The following is a 24,974-nucleotide window of genomic DNA, read 5'->3' as shown; positions in this document are numbered from 1 at the left end:
ATCCCTTGTAATACATAATCCACACAAAGGCATTTACCAGCCCTGAAGTAATTACATTGCTAATTGATTTCTGTTATAATATGGGAGAAAAGAGTTACCTTTTCCTCCCCCATTCTATTCCATGTTTATTTTATTCTCTCCGCTATAAAGAAGAAAAATAAGACAATTTGACATTCAAAACAAAATTTCTAAATAAAACGTTGGTTGCAACAGGGAAGCAACCCTCTATATCAGTGCTGTCCAACTGGCGGCCCGCGACCCCCCTCTGTGTGGCCCCCCACCTGTCTGGCTGCTTTGATGGCTTACCTTTGAGTAAGCATTAAATGGTATCAGTACTGTGATTAACTGACCCCCTGCATGGTTCTCACCTCAGATTCAGGCTGTAATCCCTCTGTATTGTTTAAAAATGTAATCCCCTGTGTTTTTCACACCTTTTAATACCTGCATTGTTCACCCCCTGCAGTGTTCACACCTCAGGCTCAGACTGTAATCACTCCCATTGTTCACTTCTTCACACCTCAGACATAGGTACTGTAGGCAGAGTATGGCACATACAGCCAGCATAGGGCAGGTAGAGTATGGCACACACAGGCAGCATAGGTCAGGGAGGGTATGGCACACACAGGAAGGGTAGGGCAGGCAGAGTATGGCACACAGAGGCAGCATAGGGAAGGCAGAGTATGGCACACACAGGCAGGGTAGGGCAGGCAGAGTATTGCACACACAGGCAGGGTAGGGCAGGCAGAGTATGGCACACAGAGGCAGCATAGGGAAGGCAGAGTATGGCACACACAGGCAGGGTAGGACAGGCAGAGTGCTGCCTGTGTGTGCCATACTCTGCTTGCCCTATGCTGCTTGTGGGAGGTGAACCTGGCAGGGGTTTGTTGTGGGAGTTTGTTAGCAGTTGGAAATAGCCATTAAATGGTCCCTAAGGTGTGTAATTATGTACTGGGGGTTGCTCTGCTATCCACAGGGGAGGAGGAGGCATATGGAATTTAAGGGTATATCTTAATATGACATAATTCTTTCACATATGAATGATGGTTGATATCCCCACAGTAAGGACCAAGCATTTGGGATTTTGCTGTGCTACCACCATTGTGATAAAATAGGTGTGGTTTGAAGTGGGTGTGGTTTCAAAAAGGGGAGTGGTCAAAACTGGCTTCCATTAGCGGCCCTCCACCATGTATGCTAGAGAAATTCCGGCCCTCGGCACCGTAGAAGTTGGACAGCACTGCTCTATATAATCAGTCACACCTATGCTGCAGTGCACTTGTATAGTATCCTTTAATGTTACATGTACTGAATACCAGATGCTCTGAACCAGATGTAATATTGCAGTACTGCTCTGCTGCAACCCTGTACTACCAAAAGTACTTCAACAAAACTTGTACATATTTTACACTGTTTGTGGGGTCCAACCAATTTACAATGCTGCATTTTCATATCCATTTTCCCAAATTTTTTACCAATTTTTTTCTGGTTCACTGAAAAATGTAAAATACTGTATATATTTCCATCTTAAATGTTAATATTCAAGAATAAATTTAGGGAGGATGCCTGCAGCTTTGGTAAATATTGCATAAATACAATTCTCTCACATAGGGGCAGATTTATGAGTCTAGAGCTTTATGCATAAAAACTCACCCATGTTCTCTTCATTCCTATGGGATTTTTTGAAGTGTATTTATCAATGGGTGAAAGTTAGAGTTTACCATTTGATAAATACACTTCTAAAAATCCCATAGGAATGAAGAGAAAATCAATGGGTGAGTTTTTATGTTTTAAGCTCTAAACTCAAATACTGATACATCTGCCCCATAGTATATGATGACCTTTAGGCTTCTCTCACACGGGTGTTTCTTTAAGCAGCTTCCTGCGGTGGATCTTTTATGTGTTCCGCCACAAGGAAATGTATGAAGAAAAGCAATTTTTTTTCCAGCATCGTTCTACTAACTCTGTTGCAGGAAAGTGCCAAACACAGGTGGTACACAACTTATTGCATTCAACCAGCATTCTGTGCTTCCCTGCAGAAGTGAATACAACCTTATTCAAAATTACAATCACCTAACCTGAAATGCATTAAAGATCCAACGCAAGGAAAAGCAGGAAGAATACCCATGTGTATAGTATAGTATACAGTAGTACTTTCTTGGACATAGTCCCTAGGTTAGACTCAAACACAAGGCAGCAGTGCTAACCAACTAACTTCTACTTACTAATAATCAGGGGTAGATTTACTGAAGTACTATAAGTAGCTGAAAGTACATGAGTAACTTACAGTTAAATACCTGCAGAATAAAAAATAAAGTTACTGTTTTCTATGGGGCCTACTGCATGGAATTCAAATTGTAGTGTAGACTGTCCTCACAGAAGCCAACCTAATATACATGTAGCTTACTAAAGACAGCCAATTAGAAGTTTCTCACATTACAACTAATAATTTTTCCATCAGTTTAAAATCAGCCACTTAAATGATCACTTATGATCCCTCACATTGTTCTTGCCACTCCTCTTCCTCATTTTCATTCCTTTGGCATTGCTGTTGAGCCTTCTTTAGACTGAGGTATAATTCCTTTGCACGCAGTTCTTCTCGCTGCCGGATTTGTTCCTCCCCTTTCCGTCTCTCTTCTTCTTCTCTTTTCTATGCAATAAAAACAAATATGATTTACTTTGTTTAGAGTACAGGCTTAAATTACTTGCTCTATCCAGAGCACACAACATTTTAATTGTATTTTATATTAGTAAAAAATAAAAGTAATCTCTGTAGGGTGAATGGACAACCATGAAAGGGTTGAAGCAGCACTCTGGGCCCAGATATAACAAATCTACAGCAAACAGACCCACGCCAACATTAAACCACACAGATAATTACCCAGTCAGGGTCCACTAACTTGCATAATGGGCAAATCAAAAAAGAAACAATCTCCACTCAAGCTGACATCCTTCTATGGCAAGCGAACTGCAGACACACAGCAAACACCAGCAATAGAAATAGAATAACAGATGTAATAAACACTATAAAGGAAGGAAACACCTTAATAAAATCATGGAATTTAATATCACAAGATCTACCAACCGCTGTCATCTTAAAAACCACCAAACAAGTCACTGCTGACTAAAAAAAAAGTAAGCTCTGTAGTAATGCTCAACAACAAATACAATTGGAGCTTTTTGGTTACTCTCTCAGCAATTCAGACCATATCCAGGTACACCAATCAAAAATAACAAAGTTGTAAGACACACGCAGCAAAAATTCTAGTCACAAGCGCAAAATCTAAAGAGATTTAGTAGCCCTGGTTCAGAAGTAGGTAACTAGATTCATTAGGAGGGGGCAGCGAACAATATGGCAGCCCCCCGATGGTTGCATTGGTTGTTTCATTAAACGTTTTGTGCATTTTTTAAATTTAATATATCTCTGCCGTTTATCCAGCAAGAACTTTAAAGAACATTAGTGAATAGCCTCTTTGAAATCTTTCAATACCTGCCACACTGGTTGTCCGGTTAATAGTAAGGCTACAACATATCCTTAATCACTTTGCTTTCCTTCTCCTCCTGTAACCTACTTGGCCCCCATCAGGAATTTGCTTTGATTCCTGGTTTGCCAGACATGCTCAGTTGTTCTAAGCCAAGATTACTAATCACGCCCTCCAGTCTAGCAACCAGTAAAGAGATGGCATTGCTGGTTCCCATAGAAATTCAGCTCTAGCTGTCTGCTTCAATTTTTTTCTCCTGAGCTCAGCTTTACCATTACAGTGCTCAAACAAAGCAGAACTTCAAAGACAATTCTGCCCGTGTGAGCCTGTATTCTTGATGAATAAGGGTCTGTGTGTGTATGTTGTTTGCAGATTTAAATGTAACTGATTATGTATCAGAGGAAAAATGGCCACCGGGTAAAAGCTGCTATTTGCTTTAGGAAAATGTGATGGTGCTGGCAAGCGAAGGGGATATATGCAGTACAAATGATGCCATTTGGGTGGGGAGATGTGCCCAACTATTATACTTTGTAGGCAGCACTGCAAGATTGCAAGATTTTCCTATAAGGGGCCATTCCTTGCAGTTTTAGGACTTTCTGCAAAGTTGAGGCCTTATATCAGACCACACTAGAAGTGTGAGTTGTCTATGTCCTTCCTATTCCAGTCCATTCTTGCCACCTACTAGTCCCTGTGTACTGACTTCTTACATTTCTTTCTTTGTCTCTGCACCCGCTTAACTGCTAGAAATCCTAACAATGAGGCATTCTTACATTTGGTAGAGAATATATGATATGTGTAAGCTCATTTTTGTCTTTAATGTTTAATTTGGTTCCTGCTAACATTTAGTCCCCTGCCTTGGTAGGATTTTTATACAAGCTAATAACTGTCAGTAAAGGACTAAGCTCTACATGTTTACTACTTTTTATATTTCAGTTTCAAGGTTTAAAAAGAAATGCAGGTCTTATGGTCAAATGTATAAACAGAATTAAAGTGTTACATTTGAGCGTACTTGCAAGAGGTACATGCCAGCATGAACTGCACCTGCCAGTTGCTATTAGCCATCTGCGATTATGCATTCTTTTTGGTTGCACTGAGAAATATTGCCTTTTATATGTAAGGATTTGCCTATTGATCTCATCTGATATTAACAGATTTGGAATTTTAAGACATGAGCAGGTTTGCAGTTCGATTTTATGCACTATGTTCATATATATTAGGTCTTGCTCCACTTCTCCTTGTTTCATCCTCCCACTGTCTGCAGACTTTACATAGCCCAGGCTGTTCCAACTGAACAGAGGGCTGGACACTTTCCAGAATTTTATGGTAGCACTTTAAAGTAATGGAAGGCATATTAATGAATAGGTAAATTATAACAGAATTCTGTAAAAAGTGCTACTTTAGCAGCACATTAGTTCAACGTGATTAACATGGATATAATGAACACTAAATGAGATTCTAATGATGTGAAGGAGTACAACATCATTGGAAAAGAAAAGAGAGGGAGATGGCATTTTTATGCGAACTGTGTGCATCATGGCTAAAATGGGGATTGTTCTATAAAAGCAACGAGATAAATACTGTTACCTAGTGCCTGCAACATTTTCATTATTTATCGCTGCAGGGCTGGAAGGTGCTACAAAGCAAAGCTTAAATGAATGATTTTAAAAAGTATTAGAGCTAAATTTCTGCAATAAGATTGAACTTAAGGATTGTCCTTTCCAGACAGGTCCTGAACAAACAAATCAATGTTTGTTAACAAAACTATTGATGATTATAAGGCCACAATTATTTTTGCCTTTGCCTAGGGGGATATTCCCAGGGGACAGGTTTTACAAAGCCCATCATATTGCACGTGAAGGTAGGGATCATTGATCTCTTTGGCACAGGGAGGCAGTCAGCTGGAAGCTAAATGCAGAAAAAAAATTGATTTTGTTTTATTTTTATTGTGTCTATTTTTTGCGCCACGATAAAGATGGCCACGCATTTGCGCCCTTCAAGGTATCTGACTGATGGTATGCAGGTTGAATGCAGGGATATTGTGCAATGTAGCTATACATCAGTAGGGCCACATACTATTGTTCAGTTTGTTCAAAGTGACAGCTCTTACTATCCAATTTGACAGGAAGCTCCTTTAACTTTGTCATCTGCTAATGCAACCTGCACCCACCAAGGAAGTCCACTGGCAGATGGAATTTTCCTACTGGGCAGAATGTTTGTGATCTGACCCCAAAATGGCATTGATTTGTACTCAGCCAGGCTATATGTTTGACTAAATTGCCTAGTTATTTGTAGCCAATTTAAGTTAAGGAAACACCGTTGTATGCTGTGATACATACATGTAAAACATCTTAAATTTCAGTACAGGTATGGGATCCCTTATCCGGAAACCCATTATTCAGAAAGCTCAGAATTACGGAAAGCCTGTCTCCCACAGACTCCATTTTAATCAAATAATTCAGAATTTTAAAACGGATTTATTTTTTCTCTGTAATAATAAAACAGTACCCTGTAATTGATCCCAACTAAGATATGAACAATCCTATTGGGTTTAATTCATGTTTTATTGATTTTTTAGTAGACTTAAGGGATGAAGAACTAAATTATGGAAAGACCCCTTATCCGGAATACCCTTGGTCCCGAGCATTCTGGATAATGGGTCATATACCTGAATGTAATGACATATTCTTTATTCTCAGAGTAACTGGTCTTTTTCACAGGGGCAAGCAAAAACAAGAAAACATAGGGTTACCATCACACCCCTTTAAAAGAGGGCAATTATTGAATACATATGTTGCAAGTGTGGGTGCACGGATCAAAGATTTGTGTGGAGGCATGCATCCAGCATGATTTACAGTTAACACATAAAGAAATTGCCAGTGCTTGGTCTAACCCATGCTGTGGTGTTGATCAGCTGCTAGAAGCACCCTTGTGTTAGTTCTCATTCTAGTTGGCCAGCTGTTAGTAATAATAAAAAAACATTCCTATACACAAAAAGGAAAAGGATTGCCCTGGCATGGTTAGCCTTTAAAAATAATTTTTACAAAATGTTAGGAAGGCACCGTGCAAAGTGTAAAAATCAGCTATATTTTTTATACTTTGCATATTCATTTCCTTGTTTAAAGAGTTGTCACATGTCGCTGCACTTCATTTCTAGGGACAGGTCTGATCTGTGCCCACTGACACTTTGTTCTGCACTGGAGCAGAGTGCAGATATATTATTTTGACATAACAACTTCATGCATGAGTTCTATGAGGATCACCCCTTAGAACTCTTGCACTTCTGCCCTTAATTTCCAAAACACATGTTTTACATACACCAGTAAATATAGACGGTTTTTGAAGGTTAATGATTTGTTTGATTTCTACATAGAACTATATTGGCTGGTGCTACATATTTAACAGTGAGCTTATATAACTACCCAAAATGCTATGTTGAGAATACTCTGGCTAGCAATTAGCAGGATGACAGCTGGGTTTGAGGCTTAAGCATAAAACACTGTTTTATGAGAAGATAACATGAGCGACTCTAAGCTTCATAAATGTGTGGTTTGAAAAAGTAATACTGACATCAGGGTTAATATGGAATAAAATTGACCATGCTTCACTTTGAGAATTGCAAATCTAATTGATCTGCTGCAGCAAGCTTTCAATTCCTGAGCCACTGTTCAAGATAGGACGTGCAGAAGCTACTAAAGCAGGTTAGGACGGACTGCAGCTTTGCTTCAAATGAAACAACTTAGAAAAATTATTTCCTATGTAAACCATGATAAATAAGGTCATAAATGTCCATACAGTTTGCTTAGATCCATGCATACATAGGAGCTTGTAGCAGATAAACATCTCTTTACTTCTCTAGTGATCAAAGCTCTTCAAATTCAAATATTTTAGTGACTTGTTTAACAAGCTTTATGTTTGCACATTTCAAAGGGTTATACAATGTTAAAGCTGTTTTCTATTAGAGAATTATCTCTAATCAGTATTAGTAGTATGATTGAGTAAAATTGTGTCCTGCTCATGTATACAGGTCGGTGCCAAATTTGCTCCTTTCTTTGCTCCCTTCTTTGCGTTTAGCAGCAGGCCAAGAATCCATCGCATATGGCACTGACCACAGGGACAAGATCCATTGCAAAAAAATATAGTAAAAAATCTATTACAAAAATGTTACCCTTCTCCACATTTTGCATCAAGTGCCCCACACATATACAGAACATATACACAATGCAGTGTGGCATGACAAGCATGACAGAAATTGCACATGCCAGTATGCCAGAAAATATCATTTTGCATGATCCTTTTTATACTGAATATTTCACACTACCTTCAAAAATAAGCCACAAAGAAAACACCATACTTCTCAATTCTAGGTGAATATGGAGCCAAAGCATGTATAGTTACTTGCATGGTAACTATTAATGAGCGAATTTTTCACCAGGCATGGATTCACAGCGAATTTCCACATTTTGCCATTGGCGAATTGTTTTGGGAAAATTTCGGAAAAATTTGCCTTGGGAAAATTTGTTGCACGTCAATACAAGTTTGTGTTAATTGGGCGTGGTCCCATCAAAATAGACATGGTTGTGTAAAAATGACCTGGATGACAAAAAAAGACGCGAAAAAAGTAGAGTGACAAACGCATTTTGCAGATTTTCCGGGATTTCACTAATTTTCTTTGGAATTTTTTGACGTTTGGCGAATTTTATGTGAAGCGAAACAAGACAGAGTTGCTCATCACTAATGTTAACTTTCTATCTGTCTATTCAGATACAAGCCATGCTAGTATGGTAAGACCAGGATTTACTCAAGGGGGAGCCAGATTTGATACTGTAATATTACTTGCACAAAATAAATAGTAAGATGGTAATAAATAGCTTACTTTTATTCTCTGTTGCAGATAACAAATGCAAATGGCTGATTGGTTAGCTAAACTAGAGTAAAATGTTGCAAATTGCTTGGTTTAGTACTTTACAAAATTCCCCTGCAGTGAATTTTTCCTGCATTCCCGTGCGAGGGAGCACAGCAAGAACTGCAACCCCTTCTTTCAAATGACTTCATACTCACTGAGGCACAAGTGCTGAACACAGGTGGAAAGCATAAAAGATTCATTGAAGGGGAAAGAAGACAGAAGCATCTGTGTGTAGGAGCCCTAATACAGTGACATTTCCTTCAGCAATATAAAATAGTAATTAAAAGGAAAGAAGCAATTAGTGCTTCATCAAATTCTGGGTCCTAAGGCTGAATCCCAGATTTTTCTATTTTTTTTACCTGGTATCATATAAATGGATCAGATACTCATGGTTTTAAAATTAGTTCAGTGTGAACATAAAAATAGATAAATAAGCTGTTCAAAATAAAAATGTTTTCAATATAGTCAGTTAGTCAAAAATGTAATCTATAAAGGCTGGAGTGTGTGGATGTCTAACATAATACCTGTATGGAACATAACTGTTTGCTTTTGACTCTGACCTGCATGCTAAGGATCAAAAGCAAACCAAGTAAACAGTTATGTCGTATGTGCCCCCCTCAAGTCACTGTTTAAATAAGAGGTTAGATAGCTGGAAAGAGGAAGTAGTGTTCTGGCTATTATGTTAGACATCCCCTCACTCCAGCCTTTATAGATTACTTTTTTTTTGGCTAACTATACTAGAAACATTTTTGATTTTGCACAGCCTATCTATTTACCCAGGTTTATTTTTACGCAGAACTGTTCCTTTAACATAGCTGTTTAAAGGTTTTTGGAGCAATGTGTGAGCAGTTAGAGTTATGTGAACCAAAAATGTATGCACAAGCAAGTGTATGGGTATGGCACTGAGTATGAGTAAAATGCAAAAAGTCTGGGCATTATCTTGGGCACCTACCAAGGATAGGAAAAAATATGGATGTGCAACTTACAGCCTTCCAAACTATTTTTGAACAAAAACTCCCATTATCCACTGACAGTCTCCAGCTGTTTAAATTCTAGGTGCTGCAGCACAACAAGACCTAGAGCAGTGCAGTCCAACTGGCGGCCCGCGACCCCCCCTCTGTGTGGCCCCCCACCTGTCTGGCTGCTTTGATGGCTTACTCTTGTGTAAGCTTTAAATGGTATCAGTACTGTGATTAACTGGCCCCCTGCATGGTTCTCACCTCAGATTCAGGCTGTAAATTCCCTGCATTGTTTAAAAATGTAATCCCCTGTGTTGTTCACACCTTTTAAAGCCTACATTGTTCACCCCCTGCATTGTTCACACCTCAGACTCAGGCTGTAATCACCCACATTGTTCTCCTGTTCACAGGAGCAGACTGTAGGAGCAGTGCCAGCATTGTATGACTGTAGGGCAGGCAGAGTATGGCACACACAGGCAGGGTAGGGCGGGCAGAGTATGGCACACACAGGCAGCATAGGGCAGGCAAAGTATGGCACACCCAAGCAGGGTAGGGCAGACAGAGTATGGCACACACAGGCATGGTAGGGCAGACAGAGTATGGCACACACAGGCAGGGTAGGGCAGACAGAGTATGGCACACACAGGCAAGGTAGGGCAGACAGAGTATGACAGACAAAGGCAGGGTAGAGTAGAGCAGGGCAGGCAGAGTATGGCACACACAGGCAGCATAGGGCAGGTAGAGTATGGCACACACAGGCAGCATAGGGTAGGCAGAGTATGGCACACACAGGCTGGGTAGGGTAGGGAAGGGCAGGCAGAGTATGGCACACACAGGCAGCATAGGGTAGGCAGAGTATGGCACACACAGGCAGGGCAGGGCAGGTAGAGTATGGCACACACAGGTAGCATAGGGCAGGCAGAGTATGGCACACACAGGCAGGGTAGGGCAGGCAGAGTATGGCACACACAGGCAGCATAGGGCAGGCAGAGTAAAGCACACAAAGGCAGCATAGGGCAGGCAGAGTATGGCACACACAGGCAACATAGGGCAGGCAGAGTATGGCACACACAGGCAGGGTAGGGCAAGCAGAGTATGGCAGACACAGGCAGGGTAGGGAGGGCAGAGTATGGCAGGTTTTTGCTGTACTACAACCATTAATATGGGTATGGTCATGTGATAACAGGAGTGTGGTTTCAAGTGGGTGAGGTTTAAAAAGGGGAGTGGTCAAAACTGGCTTAAATTATCGGCCCTCCACCATGTAGGCCAGAAAAATTCCGGCCCTCGGTACCACAGAAGTTAGACAGCACTGACCTAGAGGATTACAGGGGGCACACTAGATATACACCTGACATTGCCAATAATTGTTACACAAATTATATGACCTTTGACCATTTTATGTATGGTTTACCTCCAAGTGGCTATGATGCCTATGATTAAGTGCGCATGCGCACAAAACGTGTCAGGCGTCTTGCTTTTAGGATGTGAATAAAGGTTAAAAGCTTTTACTATCTCATTGTCTTCTGGTGTGCATTATAAGCCTAAACACAATTGAAATTGGATTGGTTCCATTGGGCTACGGGTCTGGGGCTTGAGGCACCCGGACCACGCGTTGACTGCGGTGAGTCTCCTAATAACTGTAGTGGACTGTTTGTTAACACGTGTAGTGACAAGCCCGGGGTTTGGACACCCGGGCTAATATTTCATTTAGGTATTGTTTATGCAGCAATACTTACTTTCTAACTTTACCCACCACAGGCTTGATTAATATCCACCTGGATGTAATGATATAATACATGATTTTTTATTCTGTTTAGTTTTTTGTTAAGTCCAAGTGGCCCCTGAATTCAGGAGCCAGAGTAAATGAGTAAAACAGGCCATGAATTCAGTCTCCTTATAAATAAATATCTGATATATTTCAGATTAATAGTTTGTAGAATAAAGCACAAGAGGCCATGTTAGCATATGGTTTGGTGCACTGATGGTGCACAGCAGAGGTATTGAACAACACTTCTGCGTATAGAGAAAGCAAGGTCATAAAAAGAGCAATGTCATATTCTGTAATATAGGCAGTTTAACCTACCTAGGGGGAATTACCTGGAATATTTTCACATATGTTGTGGATTACTGTTTGTAAAATACTAAGGTTTGTATGTAGAAAGAAAGTGCTCCTGACAGCTACAACATAGATCTACAAATGTTAATATCTTGTGCTTAATATGTTTTTTCTCAAATGGCCATTGTGAAGCAAAATATTGTGCCTTTTCCATGTCTATGCAAACAAATTAGGCTCAAAACTGAACAGATCTTAGAGGGTATAAAGGATAGGAGTTCTTATATAGATTGGGGAACATACCTAGGAAGGGGTCTGACCATTCTGACTCTAAAGTGCCAAATATAACAACTGGGTTTATAACGTTTAATCACACTATATTTACCACTATATGGCCAGATTTCGTTATGCTGTTGATTAAATATATGAATTGTTTGTTATAATTCTAGTGTTTTACCATTGTAAAATATTTCCAATGGAAATTAAATGGTTAATGGATTGTTGAAATATAATTTAGTAAATAAGAAACGTAAAAGATTACAATGTTTTATATATGGTTTAATTGTTGAGTCCAAAACTAAGTTCTTGTGCAGAAACTGTCATTGCTAAACTGAGGAAAGAAATGTAAAACCATGGGTTTTAAAAGTGCAAAGTGAATGATAGCTAAAGGATTTAACATTTTTAATGATTCAACTCCCATTTAAATCTTGTTTGTGATTTCAGAAAGGGAGATTTGTGAGGTTTTAAATATTTTAGCAGGGTTTAAAGCATGCTTGTTAAGTGTTTTGCATATAATTCAAGCCTCTGAATTGTTAATAAAGGTGCTGTTCATTGGGAATTGCAATCAGTGCATTACGGATTTACCTTCACAATGTGTAAGTCTGAAGACGCTGGAAAAAAGAAGTAGTGCTTAACAGCCAGATATAGTCCTTAGTTGTTACTTGGCTTAGGTAATTTTTAAATAGAGATAGTATACTGAAAGATATTTGTGAAGCAATATGATAAAAATATTTTTTGGAAATATCTTACAATCTTACTAAGAATATAGTGAAAAAAATCAACAAGATATTCAACAATATTTACAATTCATTATGAATGCTTTTAGCCTTCCAGCTGATCTCAAACTTCCAGCTACCTCAACCAGTTATTGTTTTTAGAAATAAGGACTAAAGGGGTATAGTACACAGGGCACCTAAAATGTGCCCATACATATTTTATCATACATTTAAAGAAAAACTAAACCTTATCAAACAAGGTAACAACAACCCTATGGCAGTTAGGATCTGTGAATCCAAAGATGCCCCCAGTAGCTTTTTATTTCTTTTTTGCTCATTCACAGTATACACTCTGTGCAGGGGTGTTTTTGGCTCCTCCAATGCCACCCCCCTGGTGTCGACGGATGGGGTCTGGGGGCGGGGGTCTGCATCACTAGTGTAGAGAGTGCATTAAATTTGGGGGCTCTGCTGCCTGAGGAGAGTTTCTCAACTCGCTTCATGGTAGCAGTACCCCTGGCTTTGTGCTGCTGCCAGTTACTGAGCTTAGGGACTTACTTGCAACATAAAGCATATAAAGAATATAAAAAGGCACAATACAAGGTTGATTAGTAATTAATTCAAATTATCATTACGTGGAAGCTATAAATCAGTGCAATTAGCATTATAATTTAGAAAATCAGCCCTTTAACATTAGTTCCAATTATATGTGAACCTCATTTTCTGTTTTATGATTTGCTACGACTCCCAAGCTTAGCCTCTCAAAAGCTGCTCAGAGCACACTGAGCATGTGAGACTTGAAAGACTAATTCTAATTCTTAAACTTTCGGCTGGCACTAAGTTCATTATATAAAACATGGATTTTTTACCCATGTTCCTTTGTGGGTGTTCTCCTTTATTAACACTGTCCTAATAACATAAAAAAATGTCTATTAACCCATAGCAACCAAAGAGCTGACTAGTAAATACTACCTGCTGATTTGTTGCTATGGGTTATTACACAAATATGAAACTTAAACAATGCAGTCCTAATAGCAAAACATTACTGAACAATCTACAATACCTTCACAAAACAATGTAGTGAGATAAAATTTTAGTTTTAAAAAAATAAAACAATATTGGAACTTGAACATGGTAGTAGTCAGTGACTGAATAGGGATGGCCTAAAGATCAGCCCCTAAAATCATTTTAATGCCTAATAAATATTAGGCCAACTTCCTAAAATAAATGGGATGTATAAACTTGATTAGCCATAGTTGTGTGGTAAGAGTTGTCTTTTTTAACCCATTACTTCAGAAAGTTCAGTATCCTGACATGAACACACAGAACAAAAAGTGATCATTATGAGTGATTACAGTTAAACATGTAAAAAAACAGTGAAACACGTAAAGAAATACTGTATATTGTCCCAATCACAACATCTATGGGTGTTTTTTTTTTATAGGGAAACATGACTATCATTACAATCTATAGCATTCTATTGTACAGATGGAGGTAACATTTCAGTAGAGATTTTCCTCAGTGCAACTATGATATTATGACAGGAGTTCTTGTATATGCCAACACAAACTCCCCATAGTAAGATGCATATTAATCCGAGGAAATTCCTCAGAATCCAAATACTTGTAATGGGTAATTGGATAATATTTGGTAGTTTTTTTTCCTTGTCATCTTTTAATAAATATAAGGAAAATTGTCTACTGATGGATGATTGTTCTGTGGATGGCTTTAAAATGCATGTATAATAATGTTTTCCATGGATCAGTGATGGTTGAGCGGTTTGGAGGGTCTTTCAGCGTACATGTATAACATTCAGTCTATTTTTATATATGTGTATATTTTTTTATATCTGCACATTTCACAGCAATTTATTTCCGGGTTAGTTGATTTGAAAGGAGTCTTTAGGATTCCAGCTCCTTTAGCTGCATTTAAAAATAATTTTATTACCTTTAGTTCTTCCTGAAACTTATTTTCCATCAGTTTTGCTGCTTTTCTATCTTCTATTTCCTCCTTCCATTTTTCCGCTACTATTCGTGCTTTCTCTTTGGCCATGGCATATCGAAATTTCTTTTCAATTTCTGCTTCTTTCTGCTTCCTTTGTCAGTGAAAAAATACATTATTAGGTAATTGTTCCAAACAATATTAATACATAAAAAATCATGAAAAAGGCTGCATATTTTTTAATTGATGTATATTGCAAAGTCACATAAAAGTAAGCTTTCTTTATATAAAGCTTAAATTGGGTTTCAGCGGTGTTCCCCTTTAAACTCTGCTTTTTTAAATACAGTAAATAAAGCTTCTCCTTGAATAATATTTTTTTCTATGCACCGCTGGATAAACCCATAAAGAAACTGCCATTTTAACTGTTCTATTCCTCTGGTTAATAACAAGCAATGTTCTCACACACAAAGGGCACAGATATGCTTGCTTACATCAGCAAATGAATGGACAAAGGTATGCATTTTACACCCACATTTCCATCCTTTTACAGGCAGAATGCTCATTGTTTCCAGTCAGGTGATCAGTGAGTAACCACACAAAACATCACAAGATGGTGGCTCAAGTTAAAAGTTTTAATGGTAAAATATGTATGGATAGCCTATTGATACAACTGTTTGATATCCCAATAATTGGGATATATGTTATCTGTTGGATACATTTTCTCCCACAGCACCCAAGTGACGGTGATGACCATGATGTATGTGTGCTAGCTGTAATGCTTGTATGTGTGCTCCAAGTAAAAAGAGTATCACTCTCACCATCTCCTGCTGGAGAATACTGCAGTAAACACACAACCAACTTGAAGCCCCTCTGCTGTTGGCCATTACAGTCTTATGTTTACACTACACTTAAAAGTATAAAATTGTGACTACAAAGCTCACCATTGTTCTTCTGCCTCCTTTTGAGCTTGCTGTCTTGCTCTTTCTGCCATGACAGCCTCACAAATCTGCTCATAGGGCTTATCATTTGGGGCTTCTCCCATAATCCAAACCCACACATCTCCATCTGAACCATTTTGCCATTGTATATGCTTGGAATTATCTAAAGAAAGACCAAGGACAACTTAGAAAAAATGTTATTTTGTAACTGTTAACAGAAATAAAAGTTGAATTTATTAGTTATAGATAAATGTTAAAGTTCTTGGGCCAATATAAATATTTCAGCTAAGAAAGGTCATGATCTCCTAACATGTTATCAGCGTGATCGTACCCGTTCAACTCTTGCGTAATGAAGCACTTTAATCTGATACTGTATGAAGTACTCTATAGAGAGTACTAATGACACACCATAATGCTGTAACATAGTATAAGCAGGATGTTTATAAATCAAGCTTGAATTTCAGGCAGGATTAATTGTGGTGGTACACCTGTTGCTAATTACTTTTTCTCTGACAGTGCGTAATCATTGTGTAACCTGACTACACAAACATAGCAATAGAATATTAATACTGTGCTATATTAACACTATAGCCTTCACAATACCTGCTATTTAAAGTGGTTCTAAACCCAAAAATACAATTTTGCCAAATAAAAAAAAAACATATATACAGATATGGGATATATTATTATAAGGCTTAGGACCTGGGGTTTTGCAGATAATTTGGATCACCATACTTTAAGGCAAGGAGGTGATATATCAACATTTGAGTTCAAATTATTTCCATCAAATTATGGTTCAGAAATTTGAATGCCCAAAATGTATTAAGTGCAAAAAACCCCAAAACTCAAATGTAATCTTTGGCATCTAAAAGCTTGCTAGTTTCAATCCAAGATTTTTTTAGTGTTTGTAAACTCACAAATTTGAGATATTCATTTTTTTTATTTAAACAAGTTTTTTCATATTAATACATTTGCATATGTATTAATATGAAAAAACTTGTTTAAATAAAAACATTAAATATCTCAAATTTGGTATGCACAGGTATAGAATCCATTATCCAGAAACCTAATATCCAGAGTGCTCCGAAATATGGAAAGGCCATCTCCCATAGACTCCATTTAATCATATAATTGAGATTTTTAAAAATTATTTTCTTTTTCTCTATAATAACAAAACTGTACCTTGTACTTGATCCCAACTAAGATATAATTAATCCTTATTGAAGGCAAAACAATCCTATTGGGTTTATTTAATGTTTGAATGTTGTTTTATTAGACTTAAGGTATGGAGAATCCAACTTAAGGGAAGATCTGTTATCCGGAAACCCCAGGTCCTGAGCATTACAGGTCCCATACCTGTATTTAAATTAGAAAAAAAAACTCTCCAATTCCAATGCATTGTTTTATATCCCCTTTATGTAGAATGGAAAAAATTATAATGCCCTATTTGTATGCTGCCATATGACTTATACCTATAATTTAGTGATTTGCATGTTTTTTTTTTTTTAAATTTAAATTAACTTAATTTATTACTATAAAGTCCAATGCATCAAATATAGCAAAAAGAAAAACATAGCAAGAAATAATGTATATAAAAGTAAACTAAAGGGCCAATTTATTAACATTCAAATTCTTTTTTTTTTCCGATAAAACTTTTATTTCATGTAATTAAAGTATATTAAATGAATAACAAGGTTCCACTGACAAATCCAATTAAGTAAAAACATCCCAAAAGTAGCGAAGTTACAGGTGCTGCCAACTTTTGCAGCATCTTTAGTAACACACAGGTAAATTATATGTCTGTTTGCCATGCAATGATATGTCATGCTTCACTGAAGTCTGTCTCACCTGTATGTGATGTAAAGTACTTTTACTCAGCAAGAGTCCAAGAATTTAGGGCATGTGATAAACGTGTTATATCTGCTGTTTCAACCCAAACCACAAATATTTTTGATATGACCAATTTTTTTTCTTTTGAAGAATGGTCACCATTTCTATTTCTTCTAACAGTGATCCAATCTCAAAAAATACACCAAGCTCTCATAGATACTTTAAATGATTTTAAAATAATGCTTCAAATAGATATTATTTTCCTCTGCTATATTGTTGAAATTAACCTCCCTTATGCACTGCTTCATTTTTCTGAAGTCACAAGGTTACCTCTGACAGGCAGTTTTGCTCTACTTCTGAAAAGAAGCCATGCATATGCCTTTTACCGGTGATTCACTTTATTGCCAGTATTTTGGGGAGATAAGTCACCCACAGTAGCCAAGATTAACCATGGGCGACTAATCTCCGCATGGGCCATGACTGTAAAGCAAAAGAAAAGCTACTGAGGCAGCTGATTGCCAACAGATTAGCCACAATAGTGCAAACTAGAGGGCTACTTATTCTGCAGCATGCTTTAGGCTAATGACCCATGGGGGGATTGAGTCGCTGCAATTTTTAAAAAGTGCGTTCCAGTGTCAAGTCACTGACAACAGAGCGATTTCCCACAAATCCAGGGGGCTGATTTACTAACCCACGAATCCGACCCGAATTGGAAAAGTTCCGGCTTGAAAACGAACATTTTGCGACTTTTTCGTATTTTTTGCGTTTTTTTCGGTGTCTTTACAAATTTTTCGTTACCAATACGATTTTTGCGTAAAAACGCGAGTTTTTCGTAGCCATTACGAAAGTTGCGTAAAATCTGGCGATTTTTTCGTAGCGTTAAAACTTGTGCAAAAAGTTGCGCTTTTTTCGTAGCGTTAAAACTTACGCGAAACTTCGCACCTTTTAAGTTTTAACGCTACGAAAAAGGCGCAACTTTCCGCGTAAGTTTTAACGCTACGAAAAAATCGGGCGATTTTACGCAACGTTTGTAATGGCTACGAAAAACTCGCGTTTTTACGCAAAAATCGTATTGGTAACAAAAAATTCGTAAAGACGCCGAAAAAAATCGCAAAAAATACGAAAAAATCGCAAAATACCGATCATTACGAAAAAAACGCAATCGGACTCATTTCGACCCGTTCGTGGGTTAGTAAATGTGCCCCCAGGTGTCATATTCCCCGCAAATCCAGGTGTAATATTCCCCGCACACAATTAGAAATTACAATCAGTGCAATGGGGAAATTGCAGCCACTTCCCACTCAGTGGGTTTTACTTTCAGCGATTCCAATATTTTTGAATGACAATACTTTCTTTGCAAAATCGCTCAGAAAAGGGTCAGTGCAATAAGCGATTTGAAGTAGTATTGTTGGTTTAGGTACTGGCGATTTATATTCTTCTCTATGTAGAAACAAAACAAGAAATTTGTCACTGGAACTCGCTTTTTTAAAATCGCAGCGACTAATCTCTCTGTAGGACATTAGCCTTACCATACATGATTAAACAGCCCAAGAAGTTCTATCTGTTTGTTTAAGATAGCAGCTAGAATTCTTAATGAATCAGATGAAAGTGTGTGTGGGACTGGCCAGACCAGAGATGACTTTGACGCAGTTGGCCATCTTAAAAAAAATCCCTGTTTTCCTTAAAGGGGAGGGCATTTCTTGTTTTTTAAAGATAAAGCTAGTAAAAAATATGCTCACCCCAGAAAGTCATATATTTTTGGAAAGTACACATTCCCCCGAATATAAAATGGGTACTCATGTCTTTCTACTCCAAAGTACCAAGTCGCAAAGCATTTCTAAATAAGCAACTTTGATGACATTTCCAAAAATCTGCTCAATGCTTCCACTTTGCAGCATCTTATCTTTGAATGCCAGGGGTCCACTGAACAGTTTGATGCCAAATATGTATAGGTTTACCTAAATATGTGGCATGTAGGGGCCCCAATGGGAACATACCTCCATATGATATGTCATTTCAGAAAATCAACACATTTACATCCTTTATGTGGGATAATGCTACAAAAATGTACTCTCACCCTAGAAAGCCATATATTTTTGGAAAGTACACATTCGCTTGAATCTATAATGGGTACACATTTCCTTTTACTCCAAAGTACCAAGCCGTAAAGCTTTCCTAAGTTTGCCGATTTTTATGACATTTCAGAAAATCGCCTAAAAATTTTGCAGTTTGCCGCATTTATCTTGCACAATTTCTAGCGTACAATGGCAAATCACCCCAAATAGGAACACCAGAGGTCTACTGAACAGTTTGATGCCCAATATGCATAGATATACCAAAGTCTGTGGTATGTACTGACCCCAAAATGAAAATAGCGCATATGGATTTCTCGCCTGCCAACTCAGCTTTTGCACACAGAGCCCCCTGTCAGCGTATTATGTGCCGTAACACCCCCTAACTATACAGAGACCACCAGAAAACCATATATTTTTGGAAGGTACACATTCTGATGAATTCAAAATAGGTAAAGTTATTTTTGTACACCAAACTTACACTTTTATCTGCTAAGAATCTTTATCTGCCAAAAGACGTACGGCGTACGTTGTTGGCAGATAAAGCCTTTTTTTCTGCAACGGCGTACAAAGGGCATCTCTTGATAGCGTAAAGGAGAAGGAAAGCCTAAGTCACTTGGGGGTGCCAAAATATTAGGCACCCCCAAGTGATTTTAATCACTTACCTTGTGCCCCGGGCTGGTGCCCCTGTTAAGAGAGAACAGCACCCCTGGGTAGCAGCGAGCGCTTGCTTCTTCCGCGTTGGTGCGCTTGCGCATTAGAGTGAAAAGCCGTACTTTAACAACAAAGTCAGCTTTTCACTCTAATGCACATGCGCCGGCCAAGGGATTTTGCTGGCAGAAGAAACATGGAAGAAGGAAGCGCTCACTACAGGTACCCTTATGTATTGCTGAAGGAGAAAATTTTTACATACCAAAAATAGTATTGAAAGCTCATTCCAAATTCGTAGGTTAAGAACCACCGCTATTGATCAAAAGTTGCTTGTAATGAAAGCCCATGTACAGTACATACCAAGGCCCATCAATGCAAAAATAGACTGATAGCAAACATTTTAATTTAAGATTTATTTCCTTCTTGAAGGTTTCAATATGTTTCCATTAGTACAGGTACAGGTATACATATCCAGGGAAAACAAACATTCAATTTGCAAATGACAGTTACTCAAAGAATTAATTTATGAATGAGACAACTGGCAATTACTGTTTGCTGCTATTTATCCATTAAAAAACTGAATTCAGCAGACATATGTTTTCCCATTTTGATGCATGATTATTACCCTTAGGAAATTTTAGACTTTGTTTAATCAAGCTACTATATTGGTATACAGGAAGAATTATACTTAAGCTTGCCAAGTCTCAAGATAAGCAATGTTAAATGATCTTTTATAAATAAATTAAAAATAAACTTTCAGAAACAAACTTTTGCATGCTACCTATTTCAAATGACAATTTCAAATGAAAAAATTAAGGGGTCCGTTTACTAACGGTCGGATTCTTTTTACCAATTCAGATTATTTAGTGCATAAAGTCACAGAAAAAAGATGCAACTTTTTCAAGCTTTACTATGCTACAAAATGCCTAAAAATCCAAATCTGACAATTCGCCAGCTAAAACTTGTGGAGCTTATGTAGACGTAAATGGCAGATACCCTTACCTTCTATGGAAGATCTTTTTTTTGCTTTGAAACTTTGGAGGATTTCGAAGTTTTGACACAATTCGAAAAAATCAATATAAGTCAAATATTTTTGTGACTTTTCCTGCACGTGATTTTTCATTTTTATAAATTCTTGTAAATTTGTGTAAATTCTTGACTGTATTTTTCAAAGCATTCTTCTAAAGGTCAGTAGGGTTACCGTGTGGATATTACTGGCATAAGGCATTGAGACAGATCCAAACATTCCTGGTACTGCTCCTGGTAACTAAGGCAGTAGTATCAGTACTGTCCCCTCTCCAGTCCATAATGAATACTGCTGCCAGGCTCATACACCTCTCCAACCGCTCCTCCCCTGCCATGCCGCTCTGCCAATCCCTGCACTGGCTTCCCCTACCATCCAGGATAAAATTCAAGCTATTGACCCTCACATTTAAAGCAGTCCATAACTCTGCCCCACCCTACATCTCTGAACTCATCTCTAGGTACCATCCAACCCGCTTGTTACGCTCCTCTACTGACCTGCTCCTCAACTCCTCTCTCATTCCCTCCTCACACGCTCGCATTCAAGACTTTGCAAGGGCTGCCCCCTTCTCTGGAATTCGCTCCCACAAACTGTCAGACTTTCTACCAATCTCTCTGCCTTCAAGAAATCTCTAAAAACACATTTATTTAGAGAGGCTTACCCTAATCTAGTTTAGCAATACCCTGTGCCCCACCTCTCACAACTCTGGTCATGCCCATTCCCACACCTTGTGTCTCAACCCTTTCTCCTTGTAGATTGTAAGCTCTTTTGGGCAGGGCCCTCTTCACCTCTTGTATCGGTTATTGATTGCTTTATATGTTACTCTGTATGTCCAATGTATGTAACCCACTTATTGTACAGCGCTGCGGAATATGTTGGCGCTTTATAAATAAATGTTAATGTAATGTAAATCTTTTTTTTTTTTTTACATAGTGAGGAACAAGATAACTAATCATGGAAGGCCCACAATGCTTATGAACTAAGAATGTTTTTTTAACATTATAACAGTCAATGCATCTGTCCATTGTGATTCAATGGACCTTAACAAAGAAGTGATCAATTTACTGTTTTTAAAATCAATGCATTCTGGATTGCCTTGCCTGGGGTGGGAAGCCATTATTCTGACTAGGAAGTTTCCACCTGCTCCTGAATCAATTTATTATTATTATTAAAACCTGACAAATCAAATGATTTTAAACTGTTATAAAGCAAGGACTGGTAATAATTTAGACTTTAGAGTTTAAAGAGCAGTGGGGAGGTGCTTGTCCCTTAGCCCTTTTCTCTTGTAAACTTTGATCATTCTGAGCATTCAGTCAGATCTTTCCCAAGATTCTGATTCCTCCACATGGGCAAATTCACTCTTGATTAAGTCTGAAAGGTTTCAATGAAAGTGGGTTTTTTTTTTGAGCAGCATCATTCCAGCCTGTGTCACATACACACTGATGGAATTCACCTACATACTTGGTTGCTAAATGTCTTGACACCGGCTTAGCAAGATTACCCAAACTGTCACAGAGGGCCAAACCAACCAAATTACTTAAAATGGCAGCTTTCTGCTCTAGATACAGGAAACTTGATTATTTTGAAAACTGCAGGTGACATTGATCCAGGAAGCCACCTGAAATTATGGTCACCATTACATTTCTGAGAAAAAGAAATTTGCACAGAGCAGATCCACTAGGAGCAGACTCCATTATAGCTTCTGTTCATTTATAACAATCAGTGAGAAGAGCCCTGTGGTAATCAGAATATGCAGTAACAGAATCTAAGGAAAAAAGGCAAGTGCTTAACTCTTTGCAGGTACACGGCAGATAAAGCCAGCAAATGGAGAAGCAGCAAACACAGGTAAGTAGTGAGAACTAAGAACATAGGAGTCATAATAGGCATCTGGAGCTCTTTGGGAGATTCAGTGCGGGAATGAAGTAGCAGGAACATTACTCCCTCCCATTTATTTTAAAAGTGTGAATTACTTAGGTTGGTGGCTCAGAATAAGTACAAAATTATGCTTTTTCACACCAAATTCTTTGTAATCATCAGAATTGCTGGCCACCAAACAAAAAAAAAAACTGGAGCTGAACACAAATCAGAAGGAGTGTCAAAAACAAGGCCAGGACTTAAACCCCTTAATGGGGTGGTTCACCTTTAAATTAACTTTTAGTATTATGCAGAGAATGCTATTTATTATTGGTAGTTTTTTAATTATTTTACAGCTCTCAAGTTTGGAATTTCAACAGTTATCTGGTTACTAGGGTCCAGTTTACCTTAGTAAACAGGGAGTGATTGAGTGAATCATATATGAATAGTAGAGGAGTAGAATAGAAAGATAAGTAATAAAAAGTAACAATAACAATAAAATTGTAGCTTCACAAAGAAATAGTTTTTTTGTCTTCCGGGGGTCAGTGACCCTCATTTGAAAGCTGGAGACAGACAGAACAAGAAGACAAATAATTCAAAAACTATAAAAGATAAAAAATGAAGACCAATTGAAAAGTTGCTTAGAATTGGCTTCCTGCTGGAAGCAGGAAATAGGCTAGCAGTGTTTTGTTTATTATATATAGGATACTATGAAAAATGTAATGGGTAATAGCTAAATGAAATCTGAATTTAATATAACCTGGGTAAAAATATTAAATGGTGTAATGAAAGAAACAGGTAAATATATTGTGACAGTAAAGAGTCAGACTGAGTTACCCGTGGTCCACTGGGTATCTGACACAAGGGCACACTCCCGCTCCCCATTCCCCTCCAGCCTCTGCAATTCCTGCTCCTCTTTGGAACACACAGCCATCTTTATCTTTTCTCAGTAAGTAAGCAGTGTGCGAGCGGCTGGGGGTGGAGCGGATGTGGGCAGGTGGCAGGGCTCACTGGGATTTTCTCTTGGTAGCCCGGTGGGCCAATCTGACCCTGTGAGAGAATCGCTTTCTATACCAAACCAGAGGGTTAAATGAAAACAGTGTAGCTGTCCAATTTACTGTACTTGAAACATAGTTGTGATAATGCAATGTTATTACATTTTGATTTTTTTGTGTTGTCAGCATAAAAAAGTAATAATAAATGACCTGCCAAAAAATCTTTTTTTCTCTTTTTTAGCCAACTGAATTATCAAACACTCTCTCTAAGTAAAATATCTTGCTCTAAGTAACTATTCAATATACTTTATAGGGATAGAGGCATTTTCCTTAGTCCTAGAGGCAGCACTGAAACCAATGGGTTAAGTCCACGTCTGCCCCTGCACAGTAAAAATACATCCCAAACGATTAATTAATGCAAGCTTATAATTACCCTACCTTCATCCCTCCTTCCCCAGTGTTCTTTTTCCTGCGCTGTTGCTAGTACAGAGCTTATGACCGGATAGTCGAAGATCCAGGCACTGAGGTGTCGCATGGAGAACTACCTGAGGGTGAGTTCTCCAGGGGAAGGATTCCTTAGGCTTCGGGACTGCACATTTTGCCTGCATGTGGTACCTGGCAGGCTGTTCTTAAGCCGTTTCGCAGTCCTCGAGGAGTCTCTTGCACTGAAGTTAGGCGTGTATGGATGACGTCATCACTGAGGGTACTCTGGTACAGGCGAGAATGGAGAACCAGAGCATGATGATCGGATACGTTTGTTGATCCGGGAGGTGTGTTTCAATGAGACTAAACTAAGTTATTTAAAAGTGCAAAACCTTTTCTATGTGCCTCCTATGTGCAGGACTGTGGCTGAGGCTGCCAGTTTGTTGTAAAAGGCTGCTAAGGTAGTTCTTAGGCAGTGGTTGCTGGGGTTATGTTTATGTGATATGGTATGGTTACTACTTAACTTTTTTTCTGTTCAAAGTCATTTCACAGTCCTCGAGGAGTCTCCTGCACTGAAGGTAGGCAGGTATGGATGACGTCATCACTGAGGTTGCCAGGTTGTCTAGGCGTACTACAATACCGGTGGAGGAGTCCGCCTTAAAAGATCCTATGGATAAAAGATTTTTAAAGTTTTGGGTAAATGCCTTAGAAGAAGACATGAATGTGGGTACTTCAAGAGATATGCTCTTGAATATGTTATATCATATCAAGATGGCTACAGATTTCTTGTGCGATGTGGCAGTAGAGCCTTTCAAGTTGGGAACTAGAACTATGTCTTTATCTACTTCTGGCAGAAGGCTTAA

General features: G+C 38.4%; 1 protein-coding gene across 1 annotated transcript in view; it reads right to left on the bottom strand.

Moving 5' to 3' along the window:
• sh2d4b (SH2 domain containing 4B) overlaps positions 1 to 24,974 on the bottom strand; it is a 72,252-nt gene that overhangs the window by 22,207 nt on the left and 25,071 nt on the right. Inside the window, exons 2-4 of the mRNA XM_018095655.2 lie at positions 15,266 to 15,425; positions 14,331 to 14,478; positions 2,497 to 2,644 (exon numbers count right to left, since the gene is read on the bottom strand). Coding sequence (XP_017951144.2) covers positions 2,497 to 2,644; positions 14,331 to 14,478; positions 15,266 to 15,425 — 456 coding nt within the window. The remainder of the gene's footprint in view (positions 1 to 2,496; positions 2,645 to 14,330; positions 14,479 to 15,265; positions 15,426 to 24,974) is intronic.

This window comes from Xenopus tropicalis, chromosome 7 (assembly GCF_000004195.4).
Source record: "Xenopus tropicalis strain Nigerian chromosome 7, UCB_Xtro_10.0, whole genome shotgun sequence".
Taxonomy (NCBI): Eukaryota; Metazoa; Chordata; class Amphibia; order Anura; family Pipidae; genus Xenopus; species Xenopus tropicalis.
This window is presented reverse-complemented; position numbering and strand designations above follow the sequence as displayed.